Source organism: Hyperolius riggenbachi, chromosome 4, assembly GCF_040937935.1.
Source record: "Hyperolius riggenbachi isolate aHypRig1 chromosome 4, aHypRig1.pri, whole genome shotgun sequence".
NCBI classification, from domain to species: domain Eukaryota; kingdom Metazoa; phylum Chordata; class Amphibia; order Anura; family Hyperoliidae; genus Hyperolius; species Hyperolius riggenbachi.
The window spans coordinates 471,916,668-471,930,651 of NC_090649.1; the positions used below are offsets into that span (position 1 = coordinate 471,916,668).

General features: G+C 43.5%; 1 protein-coding gene across 2 annotated transcripts in view; it reads left to right on the forward strand.

Moving 5' to 3' along the window:
- The window catches only part of TGFB2 (transforming growth factor beta 2), a 207,939-nt gene that overhangs the window by 166,457 nt on the left and 27,498 nt on the right, over positions 1 to 13,984 (forward strand). For both annotated transcript variants that reach the window (XM_068232906.1, XM_068232907.1), the window contains exon 2: positions 2,627 to 2,790. In XM_068232906.1, the coding sequence (XP_068089007.1) occupies positions 2,627 to 2,790 (164 nt within the window). The remainder of the gene's footprint in view (positions 1 to 2,626; positions 2,791 to 13,984) is intronic.

Sequence of the window (13,984 nt, forward strand, 5' to 3'; positions counted from 1 at the left end):
AAACATTACCTCATTCTGATGTCATGCTAGAGTCTGAGGTAAGCCACAAATGTTAACTACATGTTGTGGAGAGAAAAAACACAGAAAATACAGAAAAGAAGGAAACCTTGCATTTCTTACGATAGAAACATAAAGAAATAGAAATAATTTTCTGCTCATGGCTGGCAGAGTTGAGCTTTAAATTTGAGTACGGTAAGCGTGCAACATTTCTATTCATGGATTGGAATGCCTCCATCGATGAGATTTCCCTTCACTTCCTGGTTCTGTGACCCACGTAGAGTTTTTTATGCTTTTATATGAAAACTAGTAGCCGTGGGAAACTAGAAAAACAAAATCGAGAGCCCCCAATAGTGTATTATTGATGATGGTGGATAAATTGTAGCAGCAAATTGAAATATACTCACAAGTGTGGGTTGCCAAAGTTCAGGCAGCCACTATATGCACATGAGGGGATATTAAACCTGTCCCCACTCAGGTTAAGAAGTCGCTCTCCGTAGAAGGAAACAAGGGTGTGCACACCCATCCACCAGGTGGATCACAATAGCATACAGAAGTAACAGAGGCGCCAACAGGATAAAATATCATACATTTAAAACAAAATAAGATGGGGGTAAGGGTGGACTTACCTCCCCAGGACAAACACAAGGATTCTATATAATCAAAAGTTTTAATTCTTACTCCAAAAATATGCAACGCGTTTCACAGGTCTCAAGCCCGTTTCCTCAGGCAAAAATACAACAGGAGTAACTTAGAAGTGTGTGTATAAAGCATAATTCTCTGGAAGCCTGAGCCAGTAAATAGCTCCATCCCCTTGCAGGAGATGGCCCAGGCCTTTTTCTATAACAGATATAGAAAAGGTAGAGGCCTTTTTCTGCAAGGTGGCAGAGCTACACTCTGGAACCCTGGGTGATTTGGGGCCACAGTGAATCTTATTGTACAGACGACGTGCTGGGCGTTCAGGCTGGAAATGACAGACTCGGCGGGGTGTAGCGCGCTACTTGCAGTCTCCATCCAGGTAGTATACCTCCAGTACACCGTCTCCTTCCTTACCAAGAGGATACCATCTCCTTTTCACACGCTACTTGCTTTCTTTACCTCTCTTCTATTTGTGGATGTCACTCCCCGATCTCACTCCTTCCCTCTCTGGGGTGGCTTCTCAATTCACACTGTGATCAGTGCGATACATTCCCTTCTATAACCTTGGTGGTTCTCTCTGCACAGCACTTGCACTTTATATTTGCGTCGCTCCGGGCGCAGTTGGTTCGCACTATTGTTCTCCTGTGCAGAGTATGTATCATTGCACTTTGTCTTTTCTCTCTTCATTGAACACACGTACTATTCTATAATAGTATATTCTCAAATGTTATTTATATTTATGGTTGGTGTATCATATGATTATTCATGAGATGTCATTCTATTGGGAGCAATTATTGTCATTATTACCCATATATCCTTGATGGTAGTTACAAACCTATGCATTTGTTGTGGTATCATATATTTATTATTGCGGCCATACCCCACCCCATTTACTCTGTTTTTATGTTTTTTTAATACTTTCATGTTATTAATAAAGGTAACATATAAGCATATCCTGGTGCGACCTTTTGGTTTTTTTTCTTTTGTTTAACTGGAAATGACAGGCTAGGATGGCCGACTGTATAGAGTGTCAGCTTCCTGGCCAGTAGCTTTGTTTTGTTCCCAAAAGCATTTGCCTTCTTAATGTAGCTTTAAAATTCCTAAGCTTTGTCAGCAGGCATGGGCTAAAAGTCAGATTCGGGTGATCCGGATAGTTACTATCCGGATATCACCCAGTAATGCTGGGCGGCAGGGACGGATCTTGACCCAGTTGCGCCTGGGGCAAGGTCAGATTTTGGCGCCTAAACTGCCATTCCCCATCCAAATTTTGCCGCCTTTTTAAGAATTCAACAAACTGCACCTGGGGCAAGATACCCGCCTGCCCCCCCCCTAGATCCGTCCCTGCTGGGCGGGGGGGGGGGTCAAGCTTACCTGTGTGACGTCTTCTTCGCTCGTCCCTCGGCGCCTCCCACGATGCGGTCCAATCCGCCGTCACGTGATTACAAACACTTCCTCCTTCCGGATTGAAGGAGGAAGTGTTTGTAGTCACGTGACGCCGCGTGGACCGCATTGTGGGAGGAGCTTAGGGACGAGCGAAGAAGACGTCAGAGAGGTAAGCTTGATCTCCCCCCCGCCCAGCATTACTGGGTGATATCCAGATAGTAACTATCCGGATCACCCGAATCCGAATTTTAGCCCATGCCTGTTTGTCAGTAATAAAATGCCTCTTATGTTACATACTTTCAATCAACAAGATTGTTATATGAAAATTAGAGGAGTCGGAGTTGAGGACTCCGAGTTGGTGGAATCATAAACTGAGGTGTCAGAGTTGATCAGAGTTGGATGATTTTTGTACCGGCCTTATCTGCATTTCTCCAAGTGAAAACTGGAAGTTAAAATTTCCAGACATAGAGTAAAACAAAAAAGCTAAAATTGAAGTTTGTGGTGTTCCCCTTTAAAAGTCAGTTCTGTTGCGTTATTGTGTTATTTGGAGAATGAAAGCATTTTGTGTCAGTGATTTTTTTTTAAAGATTTGTATTGCTTTTTTCAGATGTAATTTACACGAACTATTACAACCCTTACTTCAGGATCATCCGTTTCAACGTCTCTGCTATGGAGAAAAACGTGTCCAATTTAGTGAAGGCCGAATTTCGAGTGTTTCGTTTACAGAATCTTAAGGCACGGGTATCAGAGCAACGAATAGAGTTATATCAGGTAAGTGCTGGAACTTTTACATCACAGAAGCTGCTTGTGCTTACAGGGAACCAAGAACCACTTTTCTTTTCCTGGTTTCTAATAGCTATAGGAGCTGCCATGTTTCCCCCTCCCCTTCTAGCTGCCCATTATTTATCCAGGGAAAAGTGTGAAAATAGCATATGTGACTTCTCTAAATTATTTGAAGCACTGTGTCCTATGTCCCTACCCCCCTGCTGATGAAAGCTTTTGTTTGCTCTCTGCTAATGTGTGCAATAAAATAGTTACAGGTGGTCCCCTGCGAACAAATGAGATAGGGACTGTAGGCTCGTTCTTAAAGAGACTCTGAAGCGAGTCTACATTTACTTTTTTAACATGCAGCCGTGTAAAGAACTATAATCCCAGCGAAAACGCCGCCATCCCGTGGCAAAACGAGGGGTTTCTACCCCCCAAATCCCCTCCGTGGTACCCTGGGAGTGCTTCTTGAAGAGGCAGAGCTAAGCCCTGTAGCTCTGCCTCTCAGCGCGTCAATCCCCACTGATCGCCGCCTCTCCCCGCCCCTCTCAATCTGCCTTCACAGAGAGAGGCGGGGGAGAGGCGGAGATCCACGTGGCGATTGACGTGCACGGAGGCAGAGCTACAGCTCATAGCTCTGCCTCCAGAAAGAGCAAAATCCACGACCAAGAAAGTCGTGGATTTTGCAAGGGGGATTTGGGGGGTATTAACCCCTTGTTTTGCCGCAGGATAGCAGCATTTTAGCTGGGGTTATAGATCTTTACATGGCTGCATGTTCAAATAGTGAATTTAGACTCGCTTCAGAGTCTCTTTAACCTGAATCCATTCTTAAGTCGAAACGCTGTGCCATCTCTGTCCCCTTTGCATTTTAAGTGCCCCCCCATTTTGCCTCCAGTGTCCCCCACTGTGCATATTTGTCCCCCTGTGCCTCTCTATGTCCCCTCTGTGCCTCCGTTTGTACTTCCTGCTGTGCCTCCTCTGTGCAGCCTCCTCTTTTCCCCCTCTGTGCAGCCTCCTCTTTGCCCCCCCCCCCCCCCACACCACCACCTGGACTCACCTCCTTACGAGTCCAATGCTGTCTGTCCTCTCTCCGCATCCAGCTCCCTCTATCCGCGTACAGCACCACTTCCTGAATGTCATGTGACATACAGGAACCTGTATGTCATGTGACATACAGGTTCCTGTATGTCACATGACATTCAGGAAGCGGTGCTGTATGCGGCTAGAGGGATCTGGATGCGGAGAGAGGATGACAGACAGCGTAGGACTCACTTTGGAGGTGAGTCCAATGCTGCTGCTGCACGCGCCGGCACTTGGGGGAAGTTTAAAGCCGCTTCTTTAAACTTCCCCTATGCGGAAATGACGTCATCGCGACGGGATCGGCCCGTTCGTATTGGCGGGTCATTCGTAAGTCGGGCATTCGTAAACCCAAGGAATACCTGTACATCAGTCCTTATATGCCTGAATCTTCTGCGGTCTGGCAGGCCTTGGAAGTAGGGTAGTAAATGCCTCTGCTAAACTTTTAAATGTAAAAAGAAGAGTTAAAATTAAATTTTATTTATTGAGTCAAATTGTTGGCAAGCATAAGCATGCTATTGAGATGGCCTGGGTGCTAAAAATTGTGCACTGTTCACTCGAGGCCGCTTTCTTGCATAATGAATGTAATATCCTGATTAATCTGTAAGCACTGCACATAGGAAGCAGGAAATTTGGGCGCATGAGGCAGGTGGACAAAAAGGGCGCCTCCATTCACTTCCATAATAAATATCGTTTAATCAGCGCCCAACAGGAAAAAAGGGCGCCGGAGAAAAATAACGTTTTAAAAGCGGCGCCCGGACTGAGTCAGCCACTTACACACCTGATATTTAACTCTTTCAGGCAGAGAAGGAAAAAAAGGAACACGGCATAGTTATTTGTGTGCTTGGCACTATACATACACATGTCTATCTCATCATGTCACATGTCACTTCGGGTATCCTTTAAATGAGAGCAGCTCCATTGTACATTGCTGTAGCGCTTTTCCAGCTATTTGACTGATCGCAAAATTGCTAGAAAAGCGCCCACTGTGAACTAGCCCTTTCAGAGTGGTGCACCCCTCCCCATCTTTTTTTTTTTCTGAGACAGTTGGTTTGTCTAAGATGTTCTTTTTTTTTATACAGGATCTTCTCAAAAAAATAGCACATTGTGATAAAGTTCATTATTTTCTGTAATGTACTGATAAACATTAGACTTTCATATATTTTAGATTCAAATACACACAACTGAAGTAGCTCAAGCCTTTTATTGTTTTAATATTGATGATTTTGGCATACAGCTCATGAAAACCCAAATTTCCTATCTCAAAAAATTAGCATATTTCATCCGACCAATAAAAGAAAAGTGTTTTTAAAACAAAACAAGTCAACCTTCAAATAATTATGTTCAGTTATGCACTCAATACTTGGTTGGGAATCCTGTTGCAGAAATGACTGCTTCAATGCGGCGTGGCATGGAGGCAATTAGCCTGTGGCACTGCTCAGGTGTTATGGAGGCCCAGGATGCTTCGATAGCATCTAGAGTGTTGGGTCTTGCGTCTCTAAACTTACTCTTCACGATATCCCACAGATTCTCTATGGGGTTCAGGTCAGGAGATTTGGCAGGCCAATTGAGCACAGTAATACCATGGTCAGTAAACCATTTACCAGTGGTTTTGGCACTGTGAGCAGGTGCCAGGTCGTGCTGAAAAATGAAATCTTCATCTCCATAAAGCTTTTCAGCAGATGGAAGCATGAACCCACTTTTGAACCAGAAACAGCGGCAGAAGCACCTGACCTGGGCTACAGAGAAGCAGCACTGGACTGTTGCTCAGTGGTCCAAAGTACTTTTTTCGGATGAAAGCAACTGTTACATGTCATTCGGAAATCAAGGTGCCAGAGTCTGGAGGAAGACTGGGGAGAGGGAAATGCCAAAATGCCTGAAGTCCAGTGTCAAGTACCCACAGTCAGTGATGGTCTGGGGTGCCATGTCAGCAGCTGGTGTTGGTCCTGTGTGTTTTATCAAGGGAAGGGTCAATGCAGCTAGCTATCAGGAGATTTTGGAGCACTTCATGCTTCCATCTGCTGAAAAGCTTTATGGAGATGAAGATTTCATTTTTCAGCACGACTTGGCACCTGCTCACAGTGGACAAACCACTGGTAAATGGTTTACTGACCATGGTATTACTGTGCTCAATTGGCCTGCCAACTCTCCTGACCTGAACCCCATACAGAATCTGTGGGATATTGTGAAAAGAAAGTTGAGAGACGCAAGACCCAACACTCTGGATGAGCATAAGGCCGCTATCGAAGCATCCTGGGCCTCCATAACACCTGAGCAGTGCCACAGGCTGATTGCCTCCATGCCACGCCGCATTGAAGCAGTCATTTCTGCAAAAGGATTCCCAACCAAGTATTGAGTGCATAACTGAACATAATTATTTGAAGGTTGACTTTTTTTTTTGTTTTAAAAACACTTTTCTTTTATTGGTCGGATGAAATATGCTAATTTTTTGAGATAGGAAATTTGGGTTTTCATGAGCTGTATGCCAAAATCATCAATATTAAAACAATAAAAGGCTTGAGCTACTTCAGTTGTGTGTATTTGAATCTAAAATATATGAAAGTCTAATGTTTATCAGTACATTACAGAAAATAATGAACTTTATCACAATATGCTAATTTTTGAGAAGATCCTGTACTCTGTCTTATTACTGACCTGTTACCAGGTATCATAATTACTTGTGAGATGTTCCAGAAAAAAAAATAATTAAGCATTTCACAGCTTTTCAAGTATTTTTTTTTGTTGCCTCTGTCACAACATTTTTAAAATGTGTTGTTGGCCCAAAATTCAAAACAGGCATATATTCATACCACAACGACATTTCTCAATTTTAACAGTCAATATGGTTTTTTTGTATTTCAATTAAACATAGGGCTTACATGAATCTTTTTATTTACACAGCATCAACTTTTTTAGAAACTGGATTGCATATGTATTTAATTGAACATTATGTTTAATTATGTATAAAATGAAATCTGATTAAAATGCAGCTTCTCTAAAAGGAAGGAAGTACATAAACCCTTAAAGAGACACTGAAGCGAAAAAATAATTATGATATAATGAATTGTAGATGTAGTACGGATAATTACTAGAACATTAGTAGCAAAGAAAACATTCTCATATTTTTATTTCCAGTTATATCATTATTATTTTTTTTATAACATTGCATTACTCTCTAATATTTGCAGTTTACACACTACTCAGCATTCTAGATGATTTTACAGAGCAGGCCAGTGACCTTTTGAACTGTCTTCTAGAGAGAAAAAGAAAACACAGTGACTGACAGTTGAGATAACAAGCTTCAGAAGACAGAGCTCTCTGCGACTTTGAAAGTCATGGAGCTTAGTGGCTAGTTTTGCATAGATAACTGGAGTTTCTTAACTCTTCCTGTACTGGAACATAAGTCTCTGCTCCTAATGTTTTATTTCTTAGCTGTACTACACATACAAATCATTATATCCTATTTCTTTTTTTTCCTCAGGCCTGGTTCATAAGACTCTTTAGGTCTGGTTTACACCTTCAATTATGATTGGCCAATCACTGACCAATTTGACCACCTACATGTAGTATTTGGCTTTACCTTTACAATCTGCATATACCGGTAGTATTCAATATCTGTTGACCCTCAGGCCAGTTTCACACTGCGAACTGGCATTTTTGATGTGGTGCAATCGGATGCTCGCATCGTCAAAACAAGCCTTCCCAGATTCCTGCGATAATGCGCGGTTATAGGATTCAGATATGCTAATGAGTCTAAACCAGGATCTTTAGCGCTCACTTCCTGTGGTGGAAATATGAATTGCACGGAAGTGTATTGAAAAATCTGCTTCCGGGCATGTGCACTGCATGACGTCTGTCTTCATGCATGTTTAACGGTAACCAGGCATGCTCAAATCCGAATTCGGGAGATACCCGGATAGTTCTTTCCGGATATCTCCCAGTAAAGCTGTGCCAGGGGGGGGGGGGGGGGCAAATCTTACCTGACTGACGTCTTTTTGCTCCGTCCCCCGGCGCCTCCCACGATGCGTCCCACGCGGCGGTCACGTGACTCCAAACACTTCTCTTAGCTGCTATTGCTGCCTTGGGTATTGCTATGTCTTTGTAGCAGCTCTAGTAATGTATGTGGTGGGGTTGGTTAGCGTAATTGTCCCTGGGAAGATGTACGATCGCCCAGTGCCTATTGTGCCTAGGGGCTGTCCAGTGCCCTTCAAAGCGGACCAGAACTCTTGCACAGCACACATTGAAAACATTTTATCCCATCTATAGTTTTTGAAGACATTGACTTCTCTGTGTTTGTTTAGGCAGATAAACCTAGGCAGCTCTCAGTAAACACTGAGGCTTAACCCTTTCAGTACCTTCTCCAAAATTGAAACCTAGTAAGACTTAAAAACCCCATAAATTGTAACGAAGATTGTTTTTTTTTTCCCATTAAGGATATCATGCTGTGGCTAATCATTTAGAGCAGAGAGGAAATCCTGAGTTTAGCTCCACTTTAAAGGGAACCAGAGACGAGGGGATCCTTAAAAATTAAAAAAGAGTTTATACATACCTGGGGCTTCCTCCAGCCCCATAAGCCTGGATCACTCCCACGCCGCCATCCTCCGCTGTCTCTATCATCAGTACCTGGTCCCGTCACTTCCGCCGGACGCGACCAGTTGTATGCATGCGCAGGGGCTCCCTCCGGCTCTTTATGCATGCGCCTGCGCAGTATGGAGAGAGCGCACTGCGCTTGCATCGACTGGCCAAAATTACGGGACCCAGTACCGGCGGACAGAGGCAGCGGAGGATGGCGGCGTGGGAGCGATCCAGGCTTATGGGGCTGGAGGAAGCCCAGGTATGTATAAAATCTATTTATTCTTCATCTCTGGTTCTCTTTAACAGAGAGCAGAAAGGGCTGCATAGACTTGGGTTAAAGCAGCAGGGACAGCCATACTATCCCAGAAAAAAACAACAACACCTATATAAGTAGATAACTACGTGTTCTACTTACATAACATATGTATTATACTGTCCACATTTGGATTTACAGTGAATTTCATATAGTAAATAAAGAGAATTGTTCCAGAATGGGTCACCCCAGGAATGGAGGGGACTGAGCATCTCGGATAATAAGCTCAGGCATTCTTCCCCATTCTGCTTGTTTTATGTTCTTTTCAAACACTCGTTGATGTCCTGCGGCTAAACTCTGCACAAGCCACAAGATTTTCCATTTTAAGAGCACTATTTTTTATTAAGGCTGTAGGCCTGTTGGGTTGTGGTGGGTAGAATCGCATCTTCATTCTGATTTTCCTTGTAGCGTAAAGCAGACCTGAACTCAGAACTTCCTCTTGGCTCTAACAGATAAGCAACAGCATAATAACCTTTACAGAAAAACATTTCTGTGTTACAGCTGATACAAATTCTGCAATAAATCTGCCAGCTGACACAGCTGAGAGAGCAAATTACAGTGGTAAGTAGTCACAGATGAGGGGGAATTAGACAGGCTAAACTCTATAAATACACACAGGGTGCATTTCTCTGTTTTTCCTTCTGTCCTGTGCAAGAGGTCAGGTCCACTTTAAATGCCTTTTATTTTTCTAAAAAGAGGAATGAAGGATATCGTTCAGCAACCAACGTTTTATTAACTCAAAATATACATCTTTAGTACACCCAATTATTATTACTGTAGGTATTTATTTAGTACTGACTGAATTGGACTATGAGATGTAAAGAACTCTGAGTTGGCACAAATTTTATGCTAATTTCACAGAAATTTACGGAGCTTGGAAATGGAACGATAAACGGCAGCAGAAGTATTAGCATCTTATTGACTATCCCTGGTTCTGCAGCACTTTACAGAATACATAGTCATGTCACTGACTGTCCTTAGAGGAGCTCACAATCGAATTCTATCATAGCCATAGTGTAATGTCCTACCATATTATTATTATGTATTTATATAGCACTGACCTCTTCAGCAGCACTTTACACAATACATAGTCATGTCACTGACTGTCCTCAGAGGAGCTCACAATATAAACTCAGCTAAGAGAAAAACCGTTGACTTGGATAGCCTGTATTAGCTAATACAGGTGTTTCAAGTCTGTGATGTAAGGATCCTTCCTGCCAGTTGCAGCGGAGCTGCAGCCAAGCAGTTTTGATATTTCTGCCTGCATTTAGCTGCTTGGTTTTGTTTGCATTTGCTGTGAGAGTCTTTGCTGTTTGCAAGCACACTGCAGTTCAGAGTAGCCCAGGATGTTGTCATAAATCTACCTAAGGCTGGCTGCAGTTGAACTGCAGTCAGACAGTTGTGGATTTCTTACGTGCATGTGGTTGCATAATCTGGCATGCATTTGTAATGAGAGTTCCTTACATTCCCAGACCGCTTGCAGCTTTCAATCAGTGTAGCACAGGATTGCATGATTACCATTCAGCTGTGTGGGAATTTGCATGTCTGTTTCCATTGGCTGATGTCCACATAAAAGCCTGCCTCTCATTCCAGACCTCACCCGACATAGCGTTCAGCTTACCTGAGTTGTCGATGGGTCCATGCTGTAAAGTTATTTTGTATTGCCTTGCTTTGTATTACCTTGCCTGCCTTGACGGTCACTGCACCTGCGGGGGTGCAGTGGAGTCTTACCACCCTGCTAGCTGGTGACTGCCTTCACCACGTTGGTGACTGGTAGTTATCCTGCTTGCTCTGTTCCTGAGGACGTGACTAAGGCAGCGGTTGCCATTAGTTACACTCCAACCTGTTTGTCTTGTTTTGTATCAGTGTGGATGTTTGCTACTGCTAGGCAAACATTCCTTCTGTCTGTCGGTTCCTGGTAGACCTATTTCCTGTGTACGCAACTATAGGCTGTGGTTGCTGTTAGTTACGCTCTTTCTTGTCTGTCTTGTTCAAGTCAGTGTGGATGCTTGCTATCACTAGGGCAGCGATTAGACTTGCAAGCATTCCGTCTGTCTCTCTGTTATATGTCTTGTTACTCAGTCAGAGACTCAGGCGACGATCGCCCTGAGCAACCATTGTATCTTGTTCGCGAACAGTCAGTTTGTCTGTCTGTTGTCTGTCTTATTACTCAGATCAGATGCTCAGTGCTGCAGTCGCACTGAGCAACCATTGTGTCTTGTTTATCTGTGGCGGTATCGGAAGCCCAGAGCTGCAGTTGCTCTGGGCAATCTTGCTCCATTTGTTCATTACTCCTGTGACAACCTGTGTAACCTCCTCCATCACCCAGCTGCATAGTTTTGTTTGCTGGTGGTACTCTGGCTTTCTTGCCCTCAGCTGCTATACCTTGCGCCTCCAAGGCCTGGGTGTAACCGAAGTCAGGCAGGTGTTGCTCTTTACCTCCCGTTCAAGCTGGGACGCGCCACATAGGGTGAAGAGGGTGGTGGTAGATTGGGGCATAGCGGCTGAAAAGAAAGCCGGAGATGTTTCTTCTAACAGACACTGTTATATTGACCTGAAGAAGCAGTTAAAGTGGACCTTAATTCTTGAACAGGACAGAAGGGATACGTAGAGCAATGCACCCTATATGAATTTAGATAGTTTAGCCGGTCTAAATCCCCCTCATCTGCGACTAGTCACATGTGTAATTTGATCTTTCAGCTGTCAGCTGGCTGCCATGCCAGAGCAGCTCATTGATAACCATAGAATATTAACACTATGTCTGCTTCCATGAAGGCAAGAAGTAGTTACAGATTTGTTGCAGGATGTGTATCAGCTGCAACAAAAAATTTGTTTTCTTTAATGGTTATTATGCTGTTGCAACACACGATGGAGAGGCGCCCGATGCTAGATGTTTATCTTCACCCAGCACAGTGATTGGCCTGATGAAGTTAGTTAGATCTCATGAAACGCGTTGCCTTGTGCTTAATACATTAATTTCTTACTGTACCGTAAATGATTTCTTGTCTGAGGTAAGCCACCTCAAGTTGTTTTTAAAAACGTAATTTTTATAACTCTTGGGCGTCTCTCCACCGTGTGTTGTTCTTACCACGCCCCTCTTTGAGGGTAGTCCTTCCCGGACCCCTCGGTTCCAGGTCCTTTTATGCAGAGTGCGACCAGTACAGGCGGCAACCTGTACCCGTTTAGAGGCGGTATCCTCCTAAGGCACAGTTGATTGTTGCTCTTTTTGCAACCCACCTTTGTGAGTACTAACTTGTATTGTCTTTCCCCTAGCTAGGGGTCCTCCCCTTTGTTGCGTAGGGAAGAACGCAGATCTATACCCACATGGAGACAGATTTCTCCTCAGGCTTTCTATTGGGGTTGCTTTTAGCAACCCACCCTTGTGGTTTGCATTATTATTGCTCCTTATCTCAATTTTTTTAGAGACAGTAAAGTGAAAAAAAATTATGATATAATGAATTGCTTGTGTAGTACGGATAATTACTAGAACCTTAGTAGCAAAGAAAACATTCTCATATTTTTATTTTCAGTTATATCATTGTTTTTTATAACATTGCATCATTCTCTAATATTTGCAGTTTACACACTGCTCAGCATGCTAAATGATTTTACAGAGCAGGCCAATGACCTTTTGAACTGTCCTCTGCAGAGAAAAAGAAAATACAATGGCTGACAGTTGAGATAACAAGCTTCAGAAGACAGAGCTCTCTGCGATTTTGAAAGTCATAGCGCTCAATGGCTCTTTTGCATACATAACTGGAGTTTCTTAACTCTTCCTGTACTGGAAGCAATATTAGACTTGTGTATCTGCTCCTAATGTATTATTTCTTAGCTGCACCACACATAGAAATCATTATCATAATTTTTTTTCACTTTAGTGTCTCTTTAAATACTGCACTATATTGGCGCTCCTGGTTTTTCTGTTTTTGTTTTTTCAAATACTGATTGTCAGGTTCATCTACAAAGAGCCTCTCTCTGGATACATCAACTACCAGTGTATTTGATGTGAACCTTCTCGGTCTTGGAAACAGGAAATTAAGAGAAACAATAAAATATTGCATTTTCTTCTGTTCCCCACTCTAGAAAAAAGTTTATTTTTGTTAATTTGCTATCTCTCTCTTGGGTATATTTACCCAATTTATTTCTTTGATATCACCACAAGAAGTGAGGGAGATTCTAAAAGATGGGGCACAAACAACCGAGAAACCCAGAAGAGGTTCGAATAATTTTTTGTATCATCCAAAAAAAAACAACCTTAAAGTGGATCCGAAATGAGAAACTAACTCCCTGCCTCCTCCAGTGGATCCGAAATGAGAAACTAACTTCCTGCCTCCTCCAGCTACCGTAGTGCAGCCATCACGCCTATGCAGGAATTATCGCAACCTCAACCTCTGCTCCCTAGCTGACTCTCTAAAACCCCTGGGCTCCCTGTCGTCCTACACTGACCCCGAGTCAGCATCCATCTGCTACTCCACCACAGTCACCGCTGTCATGAACACAGCCGCCCCTCTCACCAACTTCCGCCCCCGCCGCATCAACAGACAGCCCTGGCTGACTGATCCCATCAAACAACTGAAAAGACAGTCCAGGGCAGCAGAACGGCAGTGGAGGAAAAGCTCCAATGCAGATGACTTCGCCCACTATAAAAACACGCTGCTGCAGCTCAGGGACGCTCTCTCACTTGCAAAGCAATCATACTTCTCTACACTCATTTCTTCACAATCCCATAACCCTAAACAACTTTTCAACACCTTCCGCTCTCTTCTCCACCCCCCGCCTCCCCCTACAACCACAAGCTTGTCTGCAGAAGACTTTGCAGCATATTTTGTGAGCAAAATTGAAACACTACAGAACAGCTTCCAAAAGCAACCCTCTTCACCGGTCCAATCACCTCTTCATTTTTCCTCTCTGCCCAGCAGCTCCCCTACTATCAACTATCCCTCTCCACATAACCACTCACCCACTCAAACCTCCTCCCCGCTAACAATCTTCTCAGCCTTAACTGAACAGCGTCTTTCTTCACTAATCTCAAAAGCTCATCTTACTACATGCGCCTCAGATCCTATTCCCTCTCATCTTATCCCCCAGCTCTCCTCCCCCCTCATTCCTGCTTTAACACTGTTTAACCTTTCCATCTCAACTGGCACTTTCCCTTCTTCATTTAAACAAGCTATCATAACACCACTAATCAAAAAACCCTCTTTAGACTCTACTGCCCTTTCTAATTACCGCCCA